At 40.0% G+C, this 27500-nt stretch overlaps 1 protein-coding gene across 1 annotated transcript in view; it reads left to right on the top strand.

Annotated features, from left to right (window-relative positions):
- The window catches only part of LOC307262313 (shisa family member 6), a gene marked incomplete at both ends in the record, with an annotated part of 88923 nt that overhangs the window by 365 nt on the left and 61058 nt on the right, over positions 1–27500 (top strand). Inside the window, 4 exons of the mRNA XM_080043148.1 lie at positions 1–213; positions 7107–7258; positions 18753–18848; positions 19503–19562. The exon at positions 1–213 is cut by the window's left edge and continues 365 nt beyond it. Coding sequence (XP_079899274.1) covers positions 1–213; positions 7107–7258; positions 18753–18848; positions 19503–19562 — 521 coding nt within the window. The remainder of the gene's footprint in view (positions 214–7106; positions 7259–18752; positions 18849–19502; positions 19563–27500) is intronic.

The following is a 27500-nucleotide window of genomic DNA, read 5'->3' as shown; positions in this document are numbered from 1 at the left end:
GAAGTATTGCACCAACTACAACACCCCGGATTGGATCAAGACACAGCCGCCCTCCCCTGCGCCCACGGGGGACACCTATGACCCGGAGCTCGACCAGACCAATACCACCGTCTACATCACCTGCGGGGTCATAGCGCTCATCATCGCCATTGGGATTTCCGCTAAAGTCGCCTATGATAAAGCCACCAAGCCTCAGGAGATGAACGTGCACAGGTAACATTGATTTACCCCAAAATTCTATTTTTAAGTAGCAGAAAAAACATTATGAAAAGTGTGCAGACAGACAGAGCTATTAATCCAGGACTTCAGCCAGGGGCGATACTAGGGTATATGCTTGAGGGGTGGCTGGCACCCTATTAATGTATTTTTTCCCCTTTCTTGTATACACTATTTAACAAAAAAGAGCATTTTTAATACACTTTCTGAACTTAATTTCTCACCTGAATCTGGCAGTTTTTTTGTAAAAACAATTGGATATCTCTCTATGGAAAAAAAAATTGACATTTACGATATGTATCAATAACTTTGTACAATTTTGACCAATGGTTGACAAGCATTTTTTTCCTGAAAATGGCTCAAAATTCTGGTGTCTAGATTCTCTGTCTACATGGTTGGAAATACCCCCAACTCATGTCTGGCTGACATCAGGGGCGATTGTAATCCTCTTTTAGGGGTGCTGAATCCCCTTAACAGCATTATCTTCAATTGTATTGAATTGTGCAACACAATCTATTGATCTGAGGAGCTCTGCTCTAGGATAATCAAAGACTTGTGAACATAAATTCCTCAAACTGTGTTTCAAGTGTGCACAAAGCACAATGCATCATTTCAGTGAGAAAACACACTGAATTAATCTCCAGTTTAGTTACACAGTTGAAATCTGTGTGGAAAAAGGACCATTTTGTCTCTCAATACGTTCTGATTCCGTTACCCTATCTTCAGGTACTGGTGGGCACTGCGTTTCCCACCAAACAGGTCAACATAGTGCATTTGTGGTGGGAGAATACACTGTATTGTCCCCCATAACTCTGCCTGTATCTACTATTTGTCGCCCTGAAACCTACTTTTCTCTGTAGACTCTTAAATCCTTGACCCCTCATTCCCCTTCCAATAGCCTTGAAGTGAAAATCCATTCCTGGTGACGCAAACTCACTAACAGTATCCCCCCCCCCCCACACATAACTTACAGCCTCAATATCGCTGGTTCAAACAAGCTCATGGCCTTTAACACATGCCATTACTCTCTCTCCCCTAGAGCCTGCCTTACAAACCACGTTTAAATGTGTATACCTTTTGTTTCCATGGTGAATATCTGATGGTGATTGTGTGTTTTAGCCTGGGAGGGGTTAGTGTGGGTGGTGATTTGTGTCCGTTCGAGTCGGGGGGGGAGGGGGGATTCAGTAAATGCCAGAGACCAGTGATCAAATTCATGCCTATGGGAGTTGTCTATTCTACAGTGAGAATATTGCTTTGAGTCCTCAAGGCAACCATAGTGGTTCAGAAAATCGTTCGATGAGCGTGAACGTGATATGAAATCTGGTCCTGAGGCTTTTCCAGACACCAGCTGTACACACTGCTGTAATAGATGCAGAGAGACATATTTCCCCTCCAATCATCTTCTGATGAACACTAAAGGATTCCTTTAAGCTATAGTGCGTAACTTTTTCATATAAATGAATGTCGGGTGTATTCAAGTCATTGCCAAATGAGTTGATACACAATGTTGACTAAGCCTATCAGCTCCACAAAACACTCTGTATGTCTCAGTATGGCAGCGTTTACACACTGGTGTCACCCCCCAACACTGGTGCAGGAGCTCAGATAAAAATCCCCAAGAAGAAATGTTTCAGTTGTTGATTCTACTGCTAAGAAAAAACCTTGACGTACAGCAGAAGGTGTAAAATCCATGGTCCATCAATGAATTTCTATACAGTCATTACCAACGTACCCAGTTAAAATGGAATAAAATGTGCTCATTGAGGCTTTCAGTTAAGAGTTCAATATAGTTTTTTGGTGTAGAAACTGTTCATATGTCTTGTAGTGTGTGTTTAGATGAACCTGTAGCATTTTATGAAGTGCAACAGTTCAAATAAGTGATGTTCAGAATAAAATTAGTTTTTTAAAAGGGTATGTGTCTTCTAAAGGCATGTTAGAGAATGTTACACACTACAAATAGACCCACTGATGGGCAGGACATGGGTGGTTTTTAAACAGCTTTCGTAAAATACTTGGTGTCTAGATCATTAGATGTTGGTATACATAGCATTCAATCTTAAGCAGAGTTTTTGAGTGTTAAGCGCCTAATAAACACAATCTGCTTCTTTAGGACTATGGGGCTGAGGTTTGATCAGATTTGATTGACAGTAGCCTGAGGTCATAAGTGATTAACTCCAATCACTGTCAAACAATATTTAATTCAAAAGTTCCTATTGGAACATCTCCTTGTTTCACAGAAGATGAACAGCTTTGGCTTGAGGAGCCTTTTTAAAAAAAAAATGTTTCAATGTTTATTTACATCTTATACCTACAACTATTAAGAAATAATCATGAGTTGGAGCGCGTTCAATGGGCCCTTTAGGGGGGTGAATCTTAACTGCTGAAAATCTGTTTCACCAAGGTTATATGAATCCTTCTCTTGCAAAACCTTCTTGGTGACGTTTAAATGGTAAATGGACTTGACTTATATAGCGCTTTTAGCCGATTTTCTCAGCCCCAAAGCGTTTTACATTTCTTACCAAATCCACCCATTCATACAAACACTCATACACCGATGGCAGTAGCTGCCATGCAAGGCGCTCTCTGAACCATCGGGAGCAATGTGGGGTTCAATGTCTTGCCCAGGGAGACTTCGATATGTGGTGGGTAGGCGGGGGATCGAACCTCCGACCCTGCAACCCAGAGGATGACCTCCCTACCTACTGCGCCACTGCCGCCCCGTCGTTTAAAACAAATCTGTCCCACCAATTCTTTTACATGATTTTAAGATACTTATGAGCCTTTGGTTGTTATCCAAACATCTTTTTTTGGTAGACAGAATCCTCTTCCCTGTTTACATTGAAAGTGAATGGCGGTATCAACTTCTAGGTCCAGGAACTGAAATAGACAGGCAACATCTTGCAACACCAAGCTTGGCCACTTAATCCATGGTTGCATATGATTCTTATATGATCATAGGGACCTGGCTAGCACAGGCATAGGTCTAATACAACAAATGTCATCTTTTCCACCCACTCGTAAAGAAAAAAAAATCATAATTTTCTCGCATTACTCTTATATAAGTCAGTCTGTGTCTATTGAGTCACCTGCCATTATCTGGAGTCAATTTTGGACAGAGCAGAGGGGGAGGCCTTGGTCTTTGTTGATTTTACAATATGAAAATAATTGAGTATTTTTATGTCTCGGCAATTCAACTTTGTTGCCCCGCTGCTTTCAAAACGTCAGGGGATATTACTCAGCTTTTCTTGCGTGGAGAAACACTGTGACATGTTCTTGTTAGATATAATGTCCACTCTAAACTCGTTGGCCTTGACAACACCACAAAGGAGCCCTTTCAGGAGGCCAGCAGTTATAAATTTAAGCTCTAGTGATCGCTTGTGAGTGCCTTTAAAAAAAAAATCTTGGCCCAGTCAGCTTTTTAATATCCATATGGGCTCGTGAGACTTTGAAAGTAAAGTCTGTTATAGTTTCTCTTTTATATTTTCTTTGAAACAACAGAGGCATAAAAAAAAACCAACAAAACAATGAAGATCATGATGCAGCATTTTTTTTCCTTCCAATCTCTGCTCAGAAAAATCAAGAGATTGTGAATTTTATGACTTCTTCTAACCACCCTGCTATCCTTAGCCAAGGGGGGGGGGGGTGTTCTTTTCCAGTGGCTCAGCTTAATGCCAGCACTCCAATATGAGCGGAAGCCATGAGTTTAGAAAGAGGGTCGATTAAATGAGGAGGCAGGACTTACCGGATGTTCAATAGTGAGAGTTTTTTTCACCCGTTTCTTTATGATTTGTTGATTTTCTACTGAGCCTTTGGCACATAGAGCCAGCGTAATGATATCTGCTAAATTAGCCCTCAGAAGCTGGCGGCACAAACTCATGCTGAAAAGCCGTGACCGGGAAGAAGTGGTGGATCATGGGATTAGCTTTATATATTTGGCAAAGGGGGGGGGGTCTGCTCTTAAAGCTATAGTGAGTAACTTCTGTTTGAGGAATTCTGAGTTATTGCAGTAACACTGTCGGTGCATCTACATGAGGTAAAGCCTTCAGTGATGGCGCATGGATTTTATACCTTATACTAGTACCTCAAGGTTTTTTTTTTAAGCAGTAGAATCAACAACTGAAACATTTCTTGGGATTTTTCTGAGCTCCTGCACCAGTGTGTAGGGGGCGACACCAGTTTGTAAACGCTGCCATACTGAGAAATACAGAGAGAGTTTTGTGGAGCTGATAGGCTTCATCAACTTTGTGTCAACTCGTTTGGCGATGGCTTGAATGTAACGGACATTCATTTATATGAAAAAAGTTATGACTATATAGCTCCTAAAACGTAGGAGCTTCTGTGTTAATTTCCGGTGCTTCTCTAATGTAATTTAGCCTCTTACCTCTGATACTGAGGTGTGTGTGTGTGTGTGTGTGTGTGTGTGTGTGTGTGTGTGTGTGTGTGTGTGTGTGTGTGTATGTATGCGTGTTTGTGTGTGTGTGGTGTGGATGGGGGGTGGGGGCTGTGAGAGGAATACCGAGCTGTTGGCAGACCTTTGCTGTTTGGCCCGCGACCTTCAGCGAAACGGAAAGAAATGCGGAGTGAGAGCAGAAAGCTGGTGATTTGAACAGGCTGTATTGATCACCTTCTGGCCGCAGAGCAAACTGAGATGCAATTAATGCCGACCAGGTGCTGAGAATAATGCTTTGTTCTCCCACAGCAGGACTGAGAGGCTTATAGTTGAAATGCAAGACCAGTGTGAATGGAAATAAATGGTAGGAAAAATAACTGAAAGTACATTTTAAAAGTGACGGAAACAGTTTGTATAGCAATGTCCACTCTTGTCTCCATAGCAAGTTTTAGAGACAATGTATTCAGTTGATTTTGGCTTAAGCTATGTGCAAATATGTTTGATAAGGAAATACAAAACAGACAGTACACTAATGCTGAGGATATTTTGTACCACACACCATTCATTTTAAAAGGAAAAGGAAATAGGAAGGAAATAGTGCACTGTTGGAGTGGAGAAAGAAATGCTACAAATGTGGTTCCGTCGTGAGTATTTGGGGCAGCAGGACAGTCTGTTAAAGAAACAAGATTTGACTAATATATTATTAACTTGTGTTTTAAACTCTCACATAGCTATATTAGTATCACATCCAAAAATGCAGGATTTATTTAATTACTTTTAAGAGCAAAAATCCAGACTGGTCTCTTCATTTTTTTCGGAGCTGTATATATATAAAAGTTGACTTGTTCCTGCAAACTTCTCTTAACACTTACTGCATATGACACGCAAAGCCAACTGGGACAATGTGAAAATCAGGTCGCCTCTGTCTACGGCTAAAGTGTGTTAGCTTATCCTGGAAGGAGAAGTGCTATTAATACAACTGTGTATCTGCCAATGTCACAGAGTTAGAGAGAAAAAGTGGAGAATACTGTACTGTGTGCTTTTGCTTTAGGTTGACATTGACACACTTAAATTGCCCCTTTCATTTTCTTTAAGGAAAAAAAATGCAGCCCAGGCAACTCTCATCTCGCAAACTGACACTGGTAGGGTCTCCAAAGGGCTGTGAAATGGTGTGGCTGAAATATTGCTTTTATTATTTAGTGGCTTCACAGAACAGACACTGACTTTAACTCTTGAGCTTGAGACCAGCACACAACACCAGTGAGGAGAGAAGACTGTGTGACTTGTGTTGCTTAAAGTAGCTATGAGGAACTTTTGAATATTTCTGAAACAGTCACATTTTTCCTCTGATGATTATAAATGACATGCAACAGCAAATGAAACCCTCATTGCAAATAATGCTATTTGTATATAGTTTTTCTTAATGCTTTTGTCATGGGTACGCTCAGCCAGGAACAACAGCTGGCGTCTTATGTAAAAAGAACTATAATTTTTGTCCAAATGGGGCGCTAGAATTAAAACAAACTGAAAGTTCCTTGGAGCTATTTTAATACATCGAAAAATTATATAGTCCATTTTACAATGATTTGAGACTAAGGTTACGCAAGAAAGTCCATGTAAAGGAAGTTGATTAAATGTGGGACACATACAGTATGTTAGCTTGGCTATTTGAAAATAGAACATATGTGATGGCTTCCTTGAAAAGGCGTGGGCTAAGAGAAAGATGTCACCTTATATTCAGTTTCTGTTTATCCGGTTGGCCTTCCTGATGTATTAGATGACAGGTGGTGTATTGTGAATGTGTATGTACTACACTCTTTGTGTTGTATCATATTGGTGTCTTGTAAACCGTGTGTGAGATGGGAAACATTTTCATTTACTTTTTCATTTATTTGTTCATTCATTAGACTCTAATGAAATCATTCATTAGAGGAATATGTACCTTGTGTACTGAACATCCAACACCTCCGTGACTGTGGGTGTAATTAGGAATTCGTCCACGCTTTCGTCCAAACCTGTGATTCAAATTGGAGCTGTAGCTAAATAAATGAGGTTGACCTTTTACAGAGTTGGCATGGAGAGGAAAAAAAGGTTGAAACACGTCAGTAATTAGAAAAAGGGAAACATTTCAGTCTAAACATTTATTTTTCTACTTGCTTCTTTCTACACACACAAACGCACGCACACACACACACACACACACACACACGCACACACACACACACACACACACACACACATATACACACACACACAGACATGTAGGTATAAATGAAAAAAACAATGCAAAAAAATCTAAGAAATTCAACACAAAAATACAAGACAGTAATAAAAAATAAAATAAAAATATAGAAAAAATAAATCAGTTCAAATCAGTTGCAACAAATCAAAGTGTAGGGATTTAAACTTAACTAGCAGACAACCATGTTACATATATATTTATACAGTATATATATATATCAACTTTTAAACTAATAACTTGTGTGATGTTCTTTTTCAGAGCCCTGGCGGATATCTTGAGGCAACAGGGACAAGTTCCGCAGTACGATCACGAAGACATCGCGGTGATTGACGGCTCCACCAAAGACGAGACGCCGGTCAGGACCTCCAAGAATCACTACACACCCGTTCACAACAAGCCCCAGAACCACGGTAGGTGACACTTCTCTGCTTTAAAGCGACATTGCGTAACTTTTTCATAGAAATTAATGTCGGTTAACATTCAAGCCATCGCCCAAAAGAGTTGACTCACAAGTTGATTAAGCCTATCAGCTCCACAAAAAAATGTAAAACGCTGTATTTCTCAGTATGGCAGCGTTTACAAACTGGTTTCACCCAAGAAGAGCCCAAGAAATGTTTCAGTTGTTGATTCTACTGCTGAGAAAAAAACCTGGACATACTGCAGAAGGTATACAATCCATTTACGATCAACAAAGGCTTATCTCACGTGCAGTAGATGCACTGATAGTGTTGTTGTAATTACTCAGAATTCCTCAATGGAGGCAACACACTGTAGCTTTAACATTGATCAATAGCTCCAAACTGTGATATAGAGCATGTTTCAAGCCAACATAACTTGTCTTTATGTGTGGCTGTCACTACATGTCCGTTCGAAAAAAAATCAACTTTGTGTGTATGTGTGTCCTAAAAGTGACACGTCATCCTTTGATTGACATCCTCTGAAATAGACAGAGGCTATGATTCTTAAGCTTTTTCCCTCTCAATCTTTTTAAAGAGGAAAAATATAGGCTAGTAAAAAATATACTGTATATAGTAAATGCAAATCTCTGGCTCTGGACGTCTCAATCTCCCTCACACTGCGTCCTCCTTAAGCCTACTAAGGCTGAAAAAAAAAATTGAGATACAAATTATCATCTTCTGCGGGAAAAAAAAGATGCAAGCCTTTTTTGTCCAGAGTTAATTCTGTCGTTGCAAAATGGTCTCCAGATCCCTGCTCTAGGGATCCGAGCATTCGCTAAGTGCCCTGGTATAGTACGCTGTCCCAGATTCAACAGTGTTAGGTTTCACACTCCCGGTGTCACCCTGCCTCTCTACTCTATCTCTGCACCACCCAAAATGAAAGAGGATGTGTCATAGGAGAAATGATACTGTACTGAAGAATTGTGTCTGCTTTTCTGTAGTATGAAGGTTATTGAAACTGGTGTGGCTATACAGTTTTTGTGATGTAAATGTAGCTGCCATTAGGAGGAGAGGCTACTTTTGCCTAAGTTCTTATTCAACCGATGTAAAGTCATGCATGGTCACCAATCTCAAAGGCGCTGATGTATCGTCATGTGCAGAATTTGAAGTTTCTTCCACTTCTTCCCCGATTTTTGTGAAAAAAGGTTTCACTATCTATTAGTATTTCTTAATGCTGATATTTTAGAGACCCAACTTTGAGTTTTAAAACATCAACTGAGAGCTGGGAGAACTTTTTCAGACGTTGTAACCAAATCAGTGAATACATCTTCTTCATGTAAAATAGACTCCTACACAATTAAGCTTAGTTCTTTCATTATCCACCACTTTCAATGCCAAAATAATCCAACCATCAATATAAGGCATTACTGTAAATCAAGACAGTCCAGGAGGTGTATTTAACAAAGTTTATTTTTTTAATAAGAAAAAGACTGTATTGGGTAGCTGGAGGACTGAATGCTGAAACTGGCCAAACGGCTGATGTTCATGAAATAACCAAAACAGTCAAGAGCAATGTATACCAGATAAAATACGACATGTTTGAATGTGAAAGCTTGATATTTCTGGAGGGTATCTGCATGATTTGTGTATTCTTCTTCACTTGCTTTTCCTTCTGTAGTGGTGTAGCATTCATATCAGCAGCAGCAGCAAAGAACCGTGACCACATCTCTGAAAAAAATAATAATGAATTATGACAAGACTAGCCAAGCGTTCTTGTTCAAACTTGGCCTTTTAGACATGTGTATATAGTACCAGCAGTCACAGATAATAAAAGGTTTTTGCTGTGAGCTCATATTCTTTATGATGTAACATAATGCACATTGTGGGCTACAGTGCATCTGTAAGTGCAAACACGGGTGTATTGCATTGTAAGATTATTCCTGTGTGTGATTCACAAAGCCACACATTGCTATTGTATTCATTATTATATGATAACGCCCACAGAAAATGTGTCTTAATTGTCCAACCTATATCATACCAGCCGGCTATTGTTTGCTTGGGGGATATTACTAGGACATTGAGGGGTGAGTACTTAGACAGGAGGGTAGGGGGTGTCCAAGATGGGGGCTCTCCTGGGAAGATATGACTCAGAATTTCATGACAAATTTATGACAACAGACAGTGATCCCTGCCACATGTCCAAGTGTCCCTGGGCAAGACAATGAACCCCAAATCACTCCCAATGGTTGGTCAGCTCCCTGCGTGGTAGCTGCTATTGGTGTGTGTGTGTGTGTGTGTGTGTGTGTGTGTGTGTGTGTGTGTGTGTGTGTGTGTGTGTGTGTGTGTGTGTGTGTGTGTGTGTGTGTGTGAGAGAGAGTGGTTGAATGAGACAAAACTATATAAAGCATATTTGGAATAAAAGTGCTGTCCTTTTACCAGTTACCCCCAAAAAATAGACCAAATTACACTTTTTTTAGTGTAGAAAATGCTCATAGATCATTCTATTTTAAATGGATATTCTGCATTACATACAGCTTTAGCTCAAGCTGTTATTAGGCTTATTTTAGTTGGTTTCAGAGTCAATTTTAAGGCATTACATCTGATCCTCACTTCTTAAGAGGGCTGACCTAAGTAGTTTATAGGGTTAATGTTATACTAGGATTAAGGTTAAGGTATTTTGTCAGATTCACCCTGCGTTCCAAATCACATATTTTTTCTTTTTACTTCACTACATACTAAAGTATAGAAGAGTTTTAGGCCCACAGGAGAGAAACAAATCAGATAAGGATTTATGTTGAGAAATGTCAAGTATAAAAACAAATACTCCAAATTGCAATTGGAGTTAATGGGGCATTTATGTATTTTCAGCATACTACAATTGACGTGCATGTATTGGGACATCCTATATCTTTTTCTGGCATACTAAATAGTAGGGAAGTATGGGTATTGGAACGCAGGGTTAGTTTTACTTTCCCAACAAATATGACATATTCAGGTTCCCTTTCTCTATGTTTGGTAACAGTGGCTGCATGTCGTTTTCCTTTACACCCTGTCCTGACTTCATGTTGTCCCCATCCAGGTCAAGGATAAGTGGTGACAGAGAGAGAGAGAGAAAAAGAATGTATGCGAAATGGTCCACTTCAGGTTTTATAAGACAGACAGGCGCATACATGTATGAGGGCAGCCAGCAGCGACGCCATTTCTTTTGGGTTTGAAAACATCTCCTGGGTCAAATCTGAGTTAATGGGTGTAGAGAGAGAGAGAGAATAAAGGATTTGAATAGATTTTTTTTTTGTAGGACACTTATGTAGCAGCATAAAAGAGTATGAAATATACTGGTGCTGTCACAGGCCACACTCTGAGGATGGTGTGTCCTATATACTATGTAGCTCAGCCCCCCCCCTCTTTTAAAGCCTGCTTTTTATCACTCCCTTTTATATAAGTGCTACCCATCTATCTATCTATCTATCTATCTATCTATCTATCTATCTATCTATCTATCTATCTATCTATCTATCTATCTATCTATCTATCTATCTATCTATCTATCTATCTATCTGTCTGTCTGTCTGTCTGTCTGTCTGTCTGTCTGTCTGTCTGTCTGTCTGTCTGTCTGTCTGTCTGTCTCTATCCATCCACCCATCCATCCATCCATCCATCCATCCATCCATCTATCTATCTATCCATCCATCCATCCATCCATCTATCTATCTATCTATCTATCTATCTATCTATCTATCTATCTATCTATCTATCTATCTATCTATCTATCTATCTATCTATCTATCTATCTATCTATCTATCTATCTATCTATCTATCTATCTATCTATCTATCTATCTATCTATCTATCTGTCTGTCTGTCTGTCTGTCTGTCTGTCTGTCTGTCTGTCTGTCTGTCTGTCTGTCTATCTATCTCCATCCATCCATCTACATGTATCTATCTAGCTCAGCCCTCCCCTCTTTTAAAGCCTGTTTTATCACTCCTTTTTATATAAGTGCTAAAAGACGGCCCTTAAAATGATCATTTCGATTAAGCTAGATAGCATTTTTATGGCATTGTTTTACACAACAAGGAAAGTATTAGCACATGAATGTATCAAGTGCAATCCATAATCATGTTGCTCTGTTTTATTTTATTCTGTCATAAATTGTTTTAACGCAGTTATCTTTAATTCAACTGTTTTTATGACCGCCATATTTATTTGATGACTTATTTATTATATATTATGTATGCCCTTGTAAATGCCGCTATTTGGAGTGGTGCTCTATCTATCTATCTATCTATCTATCTATCTATCTATCTATCTATCTATCTATCTATCTATCTATCTATCTATCTATCTATCTATCTATCTATCTATCTATCTATCTATCTATCTATCTATCTATCTATCTATCTATCTATCTATCTATCTATCTATCTATCTATCTATCTATCTATCTATCTATCCATGTATCCATCTATCCATCTATCGCATCAGCAGTGTATGTAATGAACTCATTTTTCCAGTGGACATACTATACCTAAAGATGATACTGCGGAAATGTGTCCTGGGGTGTTTGATAGTACTTTCCGGAACTGTCTCATAGTGACCATTATCATTTAACTTCCCAGATATCTGTTCTCTCATTGTGTGCTTTAAAGTTTCTATGGTGCTGTGAAAATGGTTGAAAAATCTCCTTCACACTTTGCAGACAGAGAATGATATCAGCTCAGTAGGACACTCACGACATATTGGATTCATTTTGGAGTTTAAAAACCCTGTGGAAGTGGCTATACAATGACATGGCACCAATGGTGTAATGGTTTTCTTTTAAAGGATGATGTCGTGTAGCTTCATGATGATAAGTCTGGATGACTCAGTCTGTTTCTAGAGTAACAATAAGTGAATGTTTGTGTTCAAATCTCTTCAACAGAAAGCTTTTATTACCAACATAACGCATTACAATCAAATTAAATTCAAATCTAGTTTATTTGTACCAGAGAGGCTATTGGTTGTGGGCAGCAATTAAAACAGCAATACAATAACAAAACACGCATACAGGACAATACATACAGAACACTTCAATAAGTTAAAATAATTCAAATCAACAGTAAATCCAAATAAATGTACTTCCACATTTTATGAAAAAAGTCGATTTCACCTTTTCCTGTTGCGGTTTAGTCGTGTCCTTTATATTATGTATGTCCCATGTTTTGTCGAGCAGTGGGGATCACTCTAATGGCCATGGCTTTGAAGGACAAAATTGTTTGACATTTTTTGAAATAAACTCATTTGATTCCTTTGCCAAGAGTAAGATGAAAAGATCAATACAACTTTCAAGTCTGTACGGTGAACAGAAAGAGACAGTTGGCCTAAGGGGAAGATGGCTAGACATGGTGTTTGTTATCCGCCCAGCAAGTCTGTAGTTCACTAATGATCAAGTTGTGTCTCCTTTATTTTATCTTTTCAAATGATCTGGACTGTTTATTTGCTGGGAGAAGAGTATGTAAGGCAGCTACAAAACATTTACTGCTTCTGTCCAGCACTTAACCCCTGTAAAACCATTCATTGTTGTTTATACATTTCTTACGCCTTTTTTATATGGAATAAACATTCATGAAGATAACATATATTTGTTATTATTGAGCTACTGTGTGATTCAGACCATCAAATGAAGCAAATTTGAAAAGGCGACGCAATTCAATATGAACCCAATGTGAAAACCAGATGATTAGACCCAATTTCAGTCATGGAGACACATATTGAAGATGTAGACGCATCTGAAAGACTTGAAACGTTTCAACTCCCCGGGGCTTTATATATATTCTGATTAAAATTACAAAGAGGATTGAACATATGAAGGAAATAACTGAAGTTCTGAGTTCAGTCAGAGGCCGAGCACACAGACACAATCCTACCAACAGTTAGTTATGATGCTGCTAGCCGGCTTACAGCTAATGTCTTTACAGTTTGGGAAGTTAATTGGCTGTTTATGGCAAATCTACACAAATGGTTGACCAAATGACACAAGGCAACGCAATCACGTAGCTATCTCTCTTAAAGGAATACTTCACCGATACAACTGATGTCACGCATGGAAAAATGTAGGGTTAGACAGTGAGACCATAAACCACTCCTTCTGCCTTTTCTCAGGCTGTAGGATGAACCGATTCCTAAAAATGTTGAACCTTTATACTACATAGGATCTCAGATACACCTCAATACACCTTCATATTTCCTGGTGAAGTAGGTCTTTAACAAACGGCTTTAGAGGTGCTGGAAGGTAGATTTTGTTACCATTCAACAAAGCAATGATAGCTGTTTGGCCCCATTGGTCTTTATGCTGTGCTAATAATGTACTAGCTATCGATGTTGTTATGTTTGCAAACGATGTGATACTGTTGAACAGTTATTTGGTGCAAACAACAGAAGTTAGGTCGTTGGTGAAAGCAAGCTAATGCCCCTGTAATGCACTTTGAATGGCCTTGTGTCTGAATTGTGCTATAGAAATAAACTTGCCTTGCCTTGCCTAATGGGAGTGTAATTGTTTTCTACATCCAAGACTGTGAAATATGGTGAAAGCTCTGGAAAGGTAAAGTTGCTAGATCTTGAACTAGGAGTTACATGCCCCGGTAAACAGAAAAGTGCACACACAAATCCCTAATTCAATACCCCCAAAAAGGTCAATGAAAATAATACCTTTTTAAACTCCATGTCTTATTTCTGCCCTTCGTTCATGGCAGGATGATGAAAAGCTATAATTGTGTGGGTATTCTGTGATAGAAAGGTTAGCTCTTTGTTCTCATTATGCAGTGTAGATAAGGCAGTTTTTTAAGGGGAACATTTCCCCAGATAATAAGAGGGCTTTAGGTTTGTACAGCCACATGGGAGCAATTTATATCACAGTCAGCATCTCCAGCAAACGGATTCCAGCTCCAAGGTGCTGTCCTTGGAGCATAGGGGAGGTTATGAATCAGCAGCATTTCGCCCTGGGAGGCATTCATATACAGCGCTGGAAAAAATTAAGAGACCACTCCAAATGTTCAGTGTATCTCATTTGACTAGATTAGAGGCAAATGTTTGAGTAGAATGAATGTTTTTGTTTTATAATATAAACTACTGACAACATTTCTACCAAATTCACAATAAAAATATTGTCATTAAGAACGTTTTCAATCAGTTTTCAATTGGATCTAGTGATGAAGATTCAAGAAAAATCCAGACTGGTCTCTTAATTTTTTCTGGAGCTGTATGCATACAAACACTACTGAATCATCTGCATAGAAAGTAATCACTAGATGCGGATGCCCTAGATCCCTATTCCCCTTCAATATTTAGAAGAGGTAAATTTGTTTCCCTAAAAAAATCATGAAAGACAACCCCTTCTCCCCAAAAGAGGTCAAAATAACAGTTCAGGGGGTCGAAACATGTACATATCCTTGTTAGTCGTAAAATATCGTATATTATATATTACATATTTCAGAATGATTTCAAACACCCTGTAAAGTGGACCGGACCATCTTAACCTTACATACCTCCCACCATTGCAGTGGCTTCTGACTAGCCTCACGCAAGGCAATTCAGACAGCTTAGTAATGAATCAAATCAAATCAGTTTTATTTGTATAGCCCAATATCACAAATAGACAGTTGCCTCAGTGGGCTTTACATTTCATACAGTATGACACCCCAGCCCTTAGACCCTTAGCTCAGCTGAATAAACTCCCAGTAAACAACCCTTTATAGGGATTAAAAAACCTCAGGGAGAGTTGACAGAGGAAGGGATCCCTCTCTGAAAATAGCTATCTTGTTCAGCCCAATAGTTCACTCTTACCTGCAGGTTTTCTGAATTTGTTTGTGTCAATTGTCTAATATGGGACCTTTTAAAAGTGGATATAAATTCACTGGAATACAGAAAATGAATAGCCTGGTCCTACCAGACCATCGTACTTCATTTCATTTACAGAAGGTCTGGAATCGCTCAATTGACAAACGTAAATTCACTTGAAGGCGGGTGTCTGTTGAAGTTTAAAACTATTGGATCTGCCCAGTGCCACTCTGGATCTGCCAACCAATCGCATAACGTTTGGTGCGCCAGCTTCTGACTACAACTGAAACTGCCTCATGTCATTGTTCTTAGCCACTCCCTCTGTTCGCTGATTGGACAGGTAAAACATCTGGCTGATAAAACCCGCTAATATACTGCGGACCCAGACTGACTACTGAAAGGAAATGAAAATTGAGTGGAAGAAGGTAGGCGGACGGTTCTAGGCTTGCCAATGCTTCAAAATTTCAATCAAAACACCCCAGACCCCCCACTATGTCACCCACAATGTTGAAACAAAACTAGAGAACTATGTTAAATCCTTTCTCTGGACATTTGCAGACTTGTTTTGCAGGTCCCAAATGGACAGAGATGGTCAAAGTACGTCAGTAATCATTTTATAGTCACTGCCCCTGGGTTTGATTAAAAAGAAACAAACAAGCTTTGGTGGCGCTTAAGCTTTTTGTGTGGAGCCAAACTTAACTGTGATGAAGGCCAAACAAAATGGTCCCAGGTGTTTCTCCTCATTATGATAATGTGAAATGCTGTTCGATTTGGGCTTTACCGAGGGCCTGAAGGTCTGAGTGATGGTATTGACTTTGAAGCTGTTCCTTGGAGAATAGAGGCATTTAACTCTTCTGTGTAAAGAGGGGATGAGAGAGAGAGAGAGGGAGAACGAGAGAAAGAGACACACAGATAAAGCAAGAAAGAGATAGAGACACGCACAGACAACATAGACAGACAAAAAGAAAAAAAGAGAGAGAGAAAGAGAGAGAAAGAGTGGTGGAAATTGGAAGAGAGGATTGATAAACCAACAATAGGATTCCATGTTCCTTTAGCTGTTTTCGCTGATACTACATTATTTTATTTCTTTGTTAAGACTAAGTCTGTGACTGGCAGGACAATTGAATGTTGTCAGGGTGCAAGCGAGGCACCTTGTCTGGCCTCCTTTGTGTTCAGGCTACACTCTCAATTACAGCACTGGTTGTTGGAAGCAGAGTAAACAGTGGTGAAGTACAAATTGCATTACGGCAGTGATGTTTTAACACAAAGTTTTGCTGGCTTCCTTGAACCATTCATGTCCATAGTGGAAGTTACAGCACTTAAAGAACTCGCTGAACTAACACTAAATCAAGTGAAAGTTTTCAACTCTGTCAAAGTATAAGCATACAGCGTTTTTACTTAACATAATGTATGTCCTACTATTATTTTTCATTAGTCAGAAAGGGGTTAGCCATTTGATCATCCTTCCCAAAAATGAATTCCCCAATTAAATTGAATCTTTCAGTTTTTTATGATATGAAATAGTAAGATAAGATAAGATAGTCTTTATTGTAAGTGCTTGATGATTGGTTGGTATAAATGACATGAAAGTCCTGAATCCCCGCAGATTGCATATCTGACATCCTAAAGTGATACATATCGACACTCTGATGATCCCACTAGAGATTTCATGTCAGTTATGCCATTTTATCCCTGTTTAGTATTCTTGTCATCTGTGGCTACTCCTTTATAACAGACAGGCAAATGATTGGGGAATTGAATACACATACTACAGTGACAGCAGCATGTAAAAATGGCAGTGCATTCATTCAATGGGGTTTGCTCACTGTGGCGACTGTGGCTCAGGTGGTAGAGCGGGTCGGCCAATTATCGAAGGGTTGGAGGTTCGATCCCCGCCCTGCCACTTGTGTCATGGTTATTATGTCCTTGGGCAAGACACTTCTCCCACCTTGCCTCATGTGAATGTCGATAGTTAGCCTGCTATGTGTGTGTGAATGGTAACGTGTAAATGGGAACAGGTCTCCCTTGCAAAAAGAGTCTCCGGTCTCAATGGGATTTACTTACCTGTATAAATAAAGGTTAAAAATAATAAAACAGGTGGCTGGGAAACAGCTCAACTCAGCGTCATTGACCGATAGCAAACTGCCTTGACAGAGTTGACCTTTGACGAGACGGAGACCTGGAGATTCTAAAATGGCAAAAGCTATCGGAGTTCATTCAGTGTTGAGTTGATGTTTAAGGAGTTGCTGAGAAGTGTTTACCTCCCATACTGTGCGCTATTTTTGAATATTTTTCAAACGATATCCTTAAAGTTACTTCCCATAGAAAAATGGGACTCTCCAGGATAACATAATGTATTTTATGGTGAGCAGTTTTACCTATTTCAACTTAGTTTGTGACAAATCATGTTTTGTCCGTCATTTTTACATGGGCAAATCATGCATGTAAATAATAGAATACCTAAGAGCCTCAGCCATTATTGCAATGGAGAAAAGCCAGTCAGATCAGTTAACATAGCATGGCACCATTGTTGTGGAAGTCATCAAAATTGACCCTGTCTATCTATCTATCTATCTATCTATCTATCTATCTATCTATCTATCTATCTATCTATCTATCTATCTATCTATCTATCTATCTATCTATCTATCTATCTATCTATCTATCTATCTATCTATCTATCTATCTATCTATCTATCTATCTATCTATCTATCTATCTATCTATCTATCTATCTATCTATCTATCTATCTATCTATCTATCTATCTATCTATCTAAGCTATATTGTAAGCTGAATACTGTTAGTGGGGAACATCACAGAATCAGTTTATTTTTTAAATACAGGGTTGTGCCTTTGACTGTCAATGTTCATCTTTGTGCTGGTAATTTCGCCAGTACAATTTCATGTGTGTGTTCCAATTGGTGTAATTCCTTGAGCTGTGAGTCGCACAATATTCGGAAAAACGAAATGGGACCCTCTGAACCACTGGCACATGAAATAGCCCCTCACACTGTGCATCTCGTTTGGCTCTGTTGCATCTAGACACAATGGTATAAATATCACTCTTGGATGAACTTACTGTCCAATTAGCCGCCAACCTCACGAGCTTGCTAACTGACCGTTAACAAAAAAAAAACACTTGTTCCTAAGCCTTAATTTCTCGAGGGAATTAAATGGTATCCCAGAGGCAATTGTGACTGTCTAGTGCGAACATTTTCTTATTGCTGACGCCAGCTACAGTTCACTCAGTTCTCACTAACCTTGAGGATTTTCTAGCCTCTTGAAAAGCCTATTTCGCAAGGACATTCAATACATTCCCTGTGTCATTTTCTTGTGCGACCACACCATCAGTATATGCGAACAAAAAACCCTATCACCTTTAGCTAATACACTGTATATATTTTTTCTACTTTATTGTAGGATCATATATTAATCTGAGAGTTAAAGTTTTACATTTACAACATCCTACACATTTTATGCAAACAATAAAAAAATAAAAAAATACATCAATATATAAAAAAATATATGAATATATATACATATATATGTACATAACATATGCATAGGCTTACATAACATACACATATACATCAGTACACATATACTCATCAAAAGACACATACAATACATACATATGAGTTAAACTCTTTTACCATTAGCTTATATTTACCTGCATTGTGTTCTTTCCCCAGGGCACTATGGGAAAGAAAACCTGCGCAGTGGAGGACCAGATATGCACAACTTCATCTCCTCTGGGTTTGTGACACTCGGACGAGGACACTTGAAAGGTAAAATCCAACCTCATTAATCTTGTTCTTGACTTCTTAGTACCACGGATGTTGATAATAATGATAATGTAATACAAAGTTACACTGTACTGCTTTTATTTTCTCTGTGCCAAATGAGCGTAAGTAAGCAAGTAAAGTGTATCTATATAGCACATTTCACAGTCATCAAATCTATGTTTTACATCAAAAATAACAACAACAATACACAATACAAATAATCAAAAGTTCGTAGAAAAAATGGCTGTGACTTTTGTTTCTGCTCAGCAAAAGTTGGACATTACAATACAAAATGGCTTGAAGTGACATCTTGCAGCAAAGTCCACACACACACACAGACTCACACACACACACACACACACACACACACACACACACACACACACACACACACACACACACACACACACACAGACACACTCACCCATTTATTATCTATGATTAAATCTACACTTCCACTGAAAAAGTCACAGGTCTGCAGACAGTTGGCGGACAGACAGTGAATGCAGCATGGCACACAGCACAGTAGTATAGTAGTCCATTCTCCCAGCTATTGTTCTCTATTGGAGTTTGAATAAATCATTAAGCAGTTTTAGTTGGGTTAACAGTGAGAATGAGTAGTAAACCAAGAGGCCTTTTGTGTTTTTGTCTTTACAGCGCAGCACTCCGTAGACGAGATGTCCTGGCAGGGAGACATGGACGTCCCCCTCTCCTACGGTACGTTCCCCTCCAAAATGATTCTGCTTTCTGCTCCGGCCCGATAAGAAAAAATCTCAGTCACACTTCACACATGGACGCAGACGTACACACACACACACACACACACACACATGGACGCAGACGTACACACACACACACACACACACACACACATGGACACAGACGTACACAGATACACACAAACACACACACACACACACACACACACACACACACACACACACACACACACACACAAAAAAAACATGTATGCACAAATGCACACAAGCTCTCGCACACACACACACACACTCTTTCACACCTACACACACACACACACACACACACACACACACACACACACACACACGGAAGAGTCGAGTGCACTTGGCTGACAAAGCGCAGTCACAAGAGTACCTATTTGCAGACCCATGGAGAAACGGACCTCCACCGGAAGCACGATGGGGCCACGCCCCGAACTCATTTCATTGGTCAGAATTGTAACCTACTCTGAGTTTGTTTTCACTTTACGCTGCAGCTCCGACTGAAGAAAGAGTGTCACTGCCACAACGCGACCCTGTACAGTTTAAAGCAAAATCACTCCATAGAAATCTCCATCGGGATGTTTTTATCATTTCCTGATGATTTTACGTTTGATCGATCATTTATCTGATCAGTAGCTTAGTTCTCAGCCCTCGTGCCGTTTATATGCAGCCACCTAACACATCGTGAACATGCTCTACATTCAGATTAATAAACCTATTGTATTGTATGTATCTCATTATTTATTTATTTATTAACAGGAGTTTTTTAACGTCTGTGCCACTGAACATAGGCTATTTATGTCTGGTTGAAATGTAATTCTGCGGCTGCACGCGATCGTTACTGTTCACTTGCGTGATGACAAAGTCACAGACGAGCATCGATCGTTCAATAGCCTAATATGAATATAGAAATGATAGAATAATTAAAACTGTGATCACTAGAGGACAAGGGATCTGGTAATAAATCAATCAGGATCTAGAATGGAAACTGTCACCTTATGTGTCAGACGTTAATGTCTTTCACCCCACTTTTTAAAATGAGCTGTTTATTTTAATGTGGTGGCACTTTTTGTGTTTTATTTATAAGAGTTTATATTTGTATGTGATTGACCTAGGCCTACTTGTGATAATTGTGAATTAAAGAGACGGATTTCGGAAGATGTACACACAAAGCTTTGTTGCTTCATTCGTCTTACACCTCAACATCTACTTTTTACCACCGTCCTGGCCACTTGGGACCCTTAACAAACTGACTTATTTGACTGTCTACTAGCACCATAACCGGTGGAAACTGTGTCTTGTTATTATTCACCGCTAGGTGAACGCCGGCAGTAAAACAAAAAGAAGAAGAAACGCTGGGTGATCGCCGCCAGTAAAACAAAACGAAGAAGAAATGTTGTGCTTCCGGTGGAGCTCCGCTTCCCCATGGGTCTGCAAATAGGTGCCTCTCGTCACTGGGAGCAGAGTGCCAGAGTCGTTGTATTATATTTGTCTTGTTCCAGTCAGTGGTTTTTGTGAGCGAGTAAATATCTCCACTGGTGGTTGTTCAACAGCAGGTCAGAATAAATGTGACGGTCAAACGGTCTCATTTCATTTCTGTGACTTCTATTGTCCGGTGACGTTCTCTCACACACACACACACACACACACACACACACACCGCTACAAGCTTGTTACATGCCTAGAATAGCAAGGGGGTTAGAAAAGATTTGTATCGTGTGTGTGTGTGTGTGTGTGTGTGTGTGTGTGTGTGTGTGTGTGTGTGAGTGTGTGTGTGTGTGTGTGTGTGTGTTGAATCTGAAATCATACTTATGGTCTACATACTCAATATACTGTGTCACAACTATTATAATGTATTGACATGACATGAATGGATGTTTTTAACAACTGAAACTGTCCTGATTCAATGCTCTTTGGAGTGGATTCATCACTCAATGGTTACTATAGAAGTACAAAATGACTTGCGTGCTATATTCTTTTCTTTAAAAATGTGCGTCAGTTTTCTCTATTCTTTCAGCCATTTCCGATTAGGTCTAGTATGTTGGACATCATTACGACCTATAGTTTGTTGCACACACACGTTACTGCATTGTTGCTGCTGTAAGTGACATAAATACACTGAAAACCATTTGCCCAAAAGGTGTGTCTGCTTTGTAAAAGGTTGTGACAGGAGGGTTTATTGTATTGAAGCGATGATTGTGGCCTGACAGCTTTATTGTGGAGTCATTGGGATAAAGAGTGTCGTTGGCAGTAGGTAGTTTTGCAGTGGAAATGGGTTTGCTGGATCACACACACACACACACACACACACGCACACGCACACGCGCACACACACACACACACACACACACACACGCACACACACACACACACACACACACAGACACACACACACACACAACATGTCTGGTGCATGAACACAAGCAGCTCAAACTGCGCAAACACACTCACACTTCCCACTTTATATCTCTGTCAACAAGAGTAAAGTTGAATTTATTATTTGCAGATAAGAAGAGCTTAACATTTTGAATATCTGATAACTCGTCGATCCTTATCTTAATGTTTCCTTAAATACTCACTGACCTTTAATGAAAAACAGACAGATTTAAATGTATTTAGAAAGTCGAATAACTCTGGAGATTGTTGACAAACTTTGGAAATGGCACCAACCCAGCTACAATGTTTGAAAAAAGATGACTTTGCCAACATTTAAAAACACTTTAATATTCCGATGAAAATTGTAAAGGTTGGAAAGACGTCATAAGAACAAATCTGTTCAGCAGGGCTATATGTGGTCCGGAAAACAGAAGACAACCTTGGGCTAATTTGGACCAAATTTGACACACCACGGATCCATTTTTCAACGACTACTTTTGGGCTAAATAAAGACAGAGATCATATTTATCCCAAAATACAACATCCATTGACATCTTGGAGGGTAAACTTCTCGGACAAATTCCAACTTTCTGAAAGACAAAATGTATTAAATATCTTAAAAAATCAAAATGTATTTTGTCAGGGCAAGGGAATACCACAGGTCAACAGAAACCTTGAAACAAAAGCTGCAAGCAAATTCTCAACTACCAGTTTGTAAAACAGCACGTCACCTTTCATGAACTGTGGAATGAACCACTCTTGTATTAGTAAGAGTAGAACAACCTCACAAGATTAAAATACATAATACACATTAGAAAAGCGAATGAATAGAAATAAAACATTTAAAAGCGAATAAATAGATAAATAAGAATATGAAACAGAGTGCTGTGACTTTGAATGACAAGGTGGGTGTTCAAACAACTCAGACTAATACTTAACAGAAGGAGTGAGAGGCAGCGACCCTTTTCTCAGTGTACCTATTAGGTGACATGCTTTGACAGGGGCTGTCAGCCTGCTGTCGCACATGTGTTAGTTTAACAGCTGGCCTACACACACACACACACACACACACACACGCACACACACACACACACACACACACACACACACACACACACACACACACACACACACACACACACACAAACACACACACACACACACAGCAGCTGTCAGGAGGAAGCAGACTGACAGATGTGCAGCCTAACCCGCGCTCCAACACATGTTGAACAAACACCTCATGACATATTTCTATCGAAGTAATCGTCGACAGCAACTCACTGACTGCTTTCATAAGAAGAGGTGGAAAATAGTTCAATACATTTACCCAATCCCTATGCAGCCCTATTTAGACCCTGAAGTCCAAACCAAGGTTGATGTCTTTGTTCTGTTGTATAGATTTGATTAAAGACCGACTTCACCGGTTGGAATATGAAGGTGTATTGAACTCGGAGATCCTATTTAGTATAAATGTGCAAAAAAAAAAAAAAATCGGATCATCCTAGCCTGAGAAAAGGCAGAAAGAGTGTTTTATGGTCTCAATGTCTAACCCTACAGTTTCCGTCTTGTGACATCACATTAAGGGTTAGGATTAACAGGACAGATGGGCCAAGGGAAGACTGAGGGAAGACTGAGGGAAGAAAAACCTGATTCATTATATTATGATAGTGATTTTATAATGATAGAACGCTGGTTCCGTATGGGTGAAGTATTCATTTAAATTAGGTTTGGTGTCACAAACATCTTAAAGTTCTTAAGGTTTCACACTTATGAACTTTCCATGACATACATACGTCAGGTGGGTGTCAACTCTGTGGTCTGTGTCTCCCTATACTGGACATTGATTGGTTTATAGATGGCCGAGCGTCTGACGTCAATATACTAGCATTATCATGGCATTACTACCAGCAGCACCAACTTCAAGTGTGCTACTGGAGACTTCATTGTGCTACCGTGGCTAATGTTTCACTATTTGTGACTGGTGATAGCTGTCCAGGACTTGTTGTTCCAAAAGTCTGAAACACCCAAATAAAAAATTCAAAGTTCTCTGAAATGATTCTATTGCCCTCACAGCTCCTTTTTTCCCATCCCTCTTTTCATCCTTGCCTGTACAATTTATTTCTGTCTTTCTACTTTTTCTTTCATATTGGTGGGCTCTACAAGACTCTAACTCATATTTTCTTTTACGTTTGTCACAGGAGTGCAGCTTTCTTCTGACATTTGTTGATTAAATATTTGAATTCATGGCTTGACTCCAATTTGTCAAACAGTAATTGTCATATTGTTGCTCGTGTATTTACATCAAAGGCCTTTGTGTTGTTGTTCCAGCCTGGTGCAGCAGCTGCTGTTATTTGCCTTTCAAACGTTTGTTATTCAGACAAACACAAACATTTTCCCATAATTCTTTGCAAATCCACCGTTTTCTAAGACACAGCACGTCTGAGCATGAACGGCTTCGACCTCCAGCCCCGACTGTGTGTGTGTGTGTGTGTCTGTGTGTGTGTGTGTGTGTGTGTGTGTGTGTGTGTGTGTGTGTGTGTGTGTGTGTGTGTGTGTGTGTGTGTGTGTGTGTGTGTGTGTGTGTGTGTGTGTGTTGAATGTATGTGTTTCGATCTGTCTGTGTGTGTGTGTGTGTGTGTGTGTGTGTGTGTGTGTGTGTGTGTGTGTGTGTGTGAATGTGTGTGTGTGTGTGTGTGTGTGTGTGTGTTTGAATGTATGTGTTTCGATCTGTCTGTGTGTGTGTGTGTGTGTGTATGTATTTCGATCTGTCTGTGTGCCTGTGTGTGTGTGTATGTATTTCGATCTGTCTGTGTGTCTGTCTGTCTGTGTGTGTGTGTGTGTGTGTGTGTGTGTGTGTGTGTGTGTGTGTGTGTGTGTGTGTGTGTGTGTGTGTGTGTGTGTGTGTGTGTGTGTGTGTGTGTGTGTGTGTGTGTGTGTGTGTGTGTGTCTGTGTGTGTGTGTGTGTGTGTGTGACATTTCTCTGTTTGCGTGGGCACGTTGTAGTGAAAGGAACAGTACAAACAGTGCAGATTTGAATGCATGTGAGGACTAACAAGCTCGCTAAACAAATGCCTTCATCAATATTCATGTGTTTGTGATACAGCACAACACTTGGAGCAATGTGTCCATCAACACAGACACACAGACACACAGGCATCCAACTACCTGCTCCAGTGTTTGGCTGCTGCAGTAAAGTGAATGCCGAGTGAGTGAGTGAGTGAGTGAGTGAGTGAGTGAGTGAGGGCGTGAGTGAGTGAGGGCGTGAGTGAGTTAGTGAGTGAGTGAGGGCGTGAGTGAGTGAGTGAGGGAGGGAGTGAGTGAGTGAGTGAGGGAGGGAGGGAGGGAGGGAAGGAAGGAGGGAGGGCGTGAGTGAGTGAGTGAGTGAGTGAGTGAGTGAGTGAGTGAGTGAGTGAGTGAGTGAGTGAGTGAGTGAGTGAGTGAGTGAGTGAGTGAGTGAGTGAGTGAGTGAGTGAGTGAGTGAGTGAGTGAGCGAGCGAGCGAGTGAGTGAGTGAGTGAGAGTTGGATTTATGTCTGGTATATCTAGTTTGCGTTTGGGGAGAGAGAGAATGGTGCGTTAACTGCCCATACATTGTGATGGATTATCAATTCTGGAGCACAGCAAGTCTAGTCCGATAGAAAGCAAACCGCTGTCACACAGTAGATGTACAAAGTCAATGAGATGTCTGAATGTGAATGGGAAATTCCGCATTGAGTTAAAGATATAGTGTGTAACTTTTTTCATACAAACTAATGTTGGTTACATTCAAGCCATCGCCAAACAAGTTGACGCAAAGTTGATTAAGCCTATTATCAGCTCCACAAAACTCTCTCTGTATTTCTCGGTATGGCAGCGTTTACAAACTGGTGTCGCCCCTGACACTGGTGCAGGAGCTCAGAAAAAATCCCAAGAAGAGCCCAAGAAATGTTTCAGTTGCTGATTTTACTGCTAAGTAAAAAACTTGGACGTACAGCAGAAGGTATAAAATCTATCTATCTATCTATCTATCTATCTATCTATCTATCTATCTATCTATCTATCTATCTATCTATCTATCTATCTATCTATCTATCTATCTATCTATCTATCTATCTATCTATCTATCTATCTATCTATCTAGCTATCTATCTATCTATCTATCTAGCTATCTACCAAAATCTGTCTAGGTTAAACGGCCCCACCGTGTGTGTTTAGTGAACAGCCCTCAGACATGTTGTATACAAACATTCTCTCTCGTCCTCGGGGCTTTTTCATCTCTCTCTCTCTCTCTCTCCGCACCGTCTGCGCCCGCGGCAACCGCTGATGTGCATCCGGCTTAATTACTTTTTCATGAGTTGCTCTACACACACACACACACACATGCACAGACGCGCGCACACACACGCACACAGGCACACATGCACGGATGCGCGTGTGCACACACACACACACACACTCTCCTTCATCCCAATCCACTTAAGGTGACCTTGTCTTATTGGGACGTTCTGCTGCAGTACTCCCACCTCCCCTGCGCTGTAATCCCTCCAGGCCTACATACTGTGTGTGTGTGTGTGTGTGTGTGTGTGTGTGTGTGTGTGTGTGTGTGTGTGTGTGTGTGTGTGTGTGTGTGTGTGTGTCACTGTGTGTGTGTGTGTCTGTATGTGTGATGTGTCTGTATGTGTGAGGTGTCTGTATGTGTGCACAGCTGAGCAGCTAACCAAGAGTCCAAATGGGAGTTGAAGTGTGTGCCAAGCATGTAACACTTGCCCGGTTTTCCCCCATTTTTACTGTGTCCTTTAAGCTAATTCTAAAGAAATACAAGAGACAACAATTATAATTGTCAAGCACTTATACACTTATTAAAACATTTACTTATGAATATTATAGTACGTGTCTACCAAGTCTGTTCTTTCTGAAAACTGCCAATAAATACTACACACTGCATCTTTAAATATGCTAGTGACTATGAACTGGAGCAGAAAATGTGTGTGTGTGTGTGTGTGTGTGTGTGTGTGTGTGTGTGTGTGTGTGTGTGTGTGTGTGTGTGTGTGTGTGTGTGTGTGTGTGCTTGAAGGTGTTAGTGTCTTCTGAACCGCATCAGGTAAATAGTAAACGAACACTTTTGAACTTGAGAAATCGTAGATCAATAAATCATGTAGTGTGACATCATGTTTACCGACTGGCCGATGACACTTTGTATCGATTCAAAGACATCAAACGATGGTGAGTCAAGCGGTTTGTGTATCCAGTGTTCACTCACTCTGAAGTTACAGTGTGTGTCACTGTGTGTGCGGACATAAAATACATCTGGATTTACTAGGGTTAGGGTTAGGGAGTGGTTTGCGGAATACCAGAAAACCAATAACCGTGTGAATGTAGATAGTTAGACTGCTATCGGTGTATGAATGCGTGTGTGAATGGTAACGTGTGAATGGTAACGTGGGAAAGGAAAACAGGTCTCCCTTGTAAAAGAGTCTTCAGTCTCAATGGGATATACCTGTAGAAATAAAGGTTAAAAAAAATAAGTTGCTGAAGACTCACTTTTGTTGCATTGGCCT

Source organism: Ammodytes marinus, assembly GCF_949987685.1.
Source record: "Ammodytes marinus genome assembly, chromosome: 16".
Classification (NCBI taxonomy): Eukaryota; Metazoa; Chordata; class Actinopteri; order Uranoscopiformes; family Ammodytidae; genus Ammodytes; species Ammodytes marinus.
The sequence above is the reverse complement of the archived record's forward strand: the minus strand, read 5'-3'. Positions and strand labels throughout refer to the sequence as shown.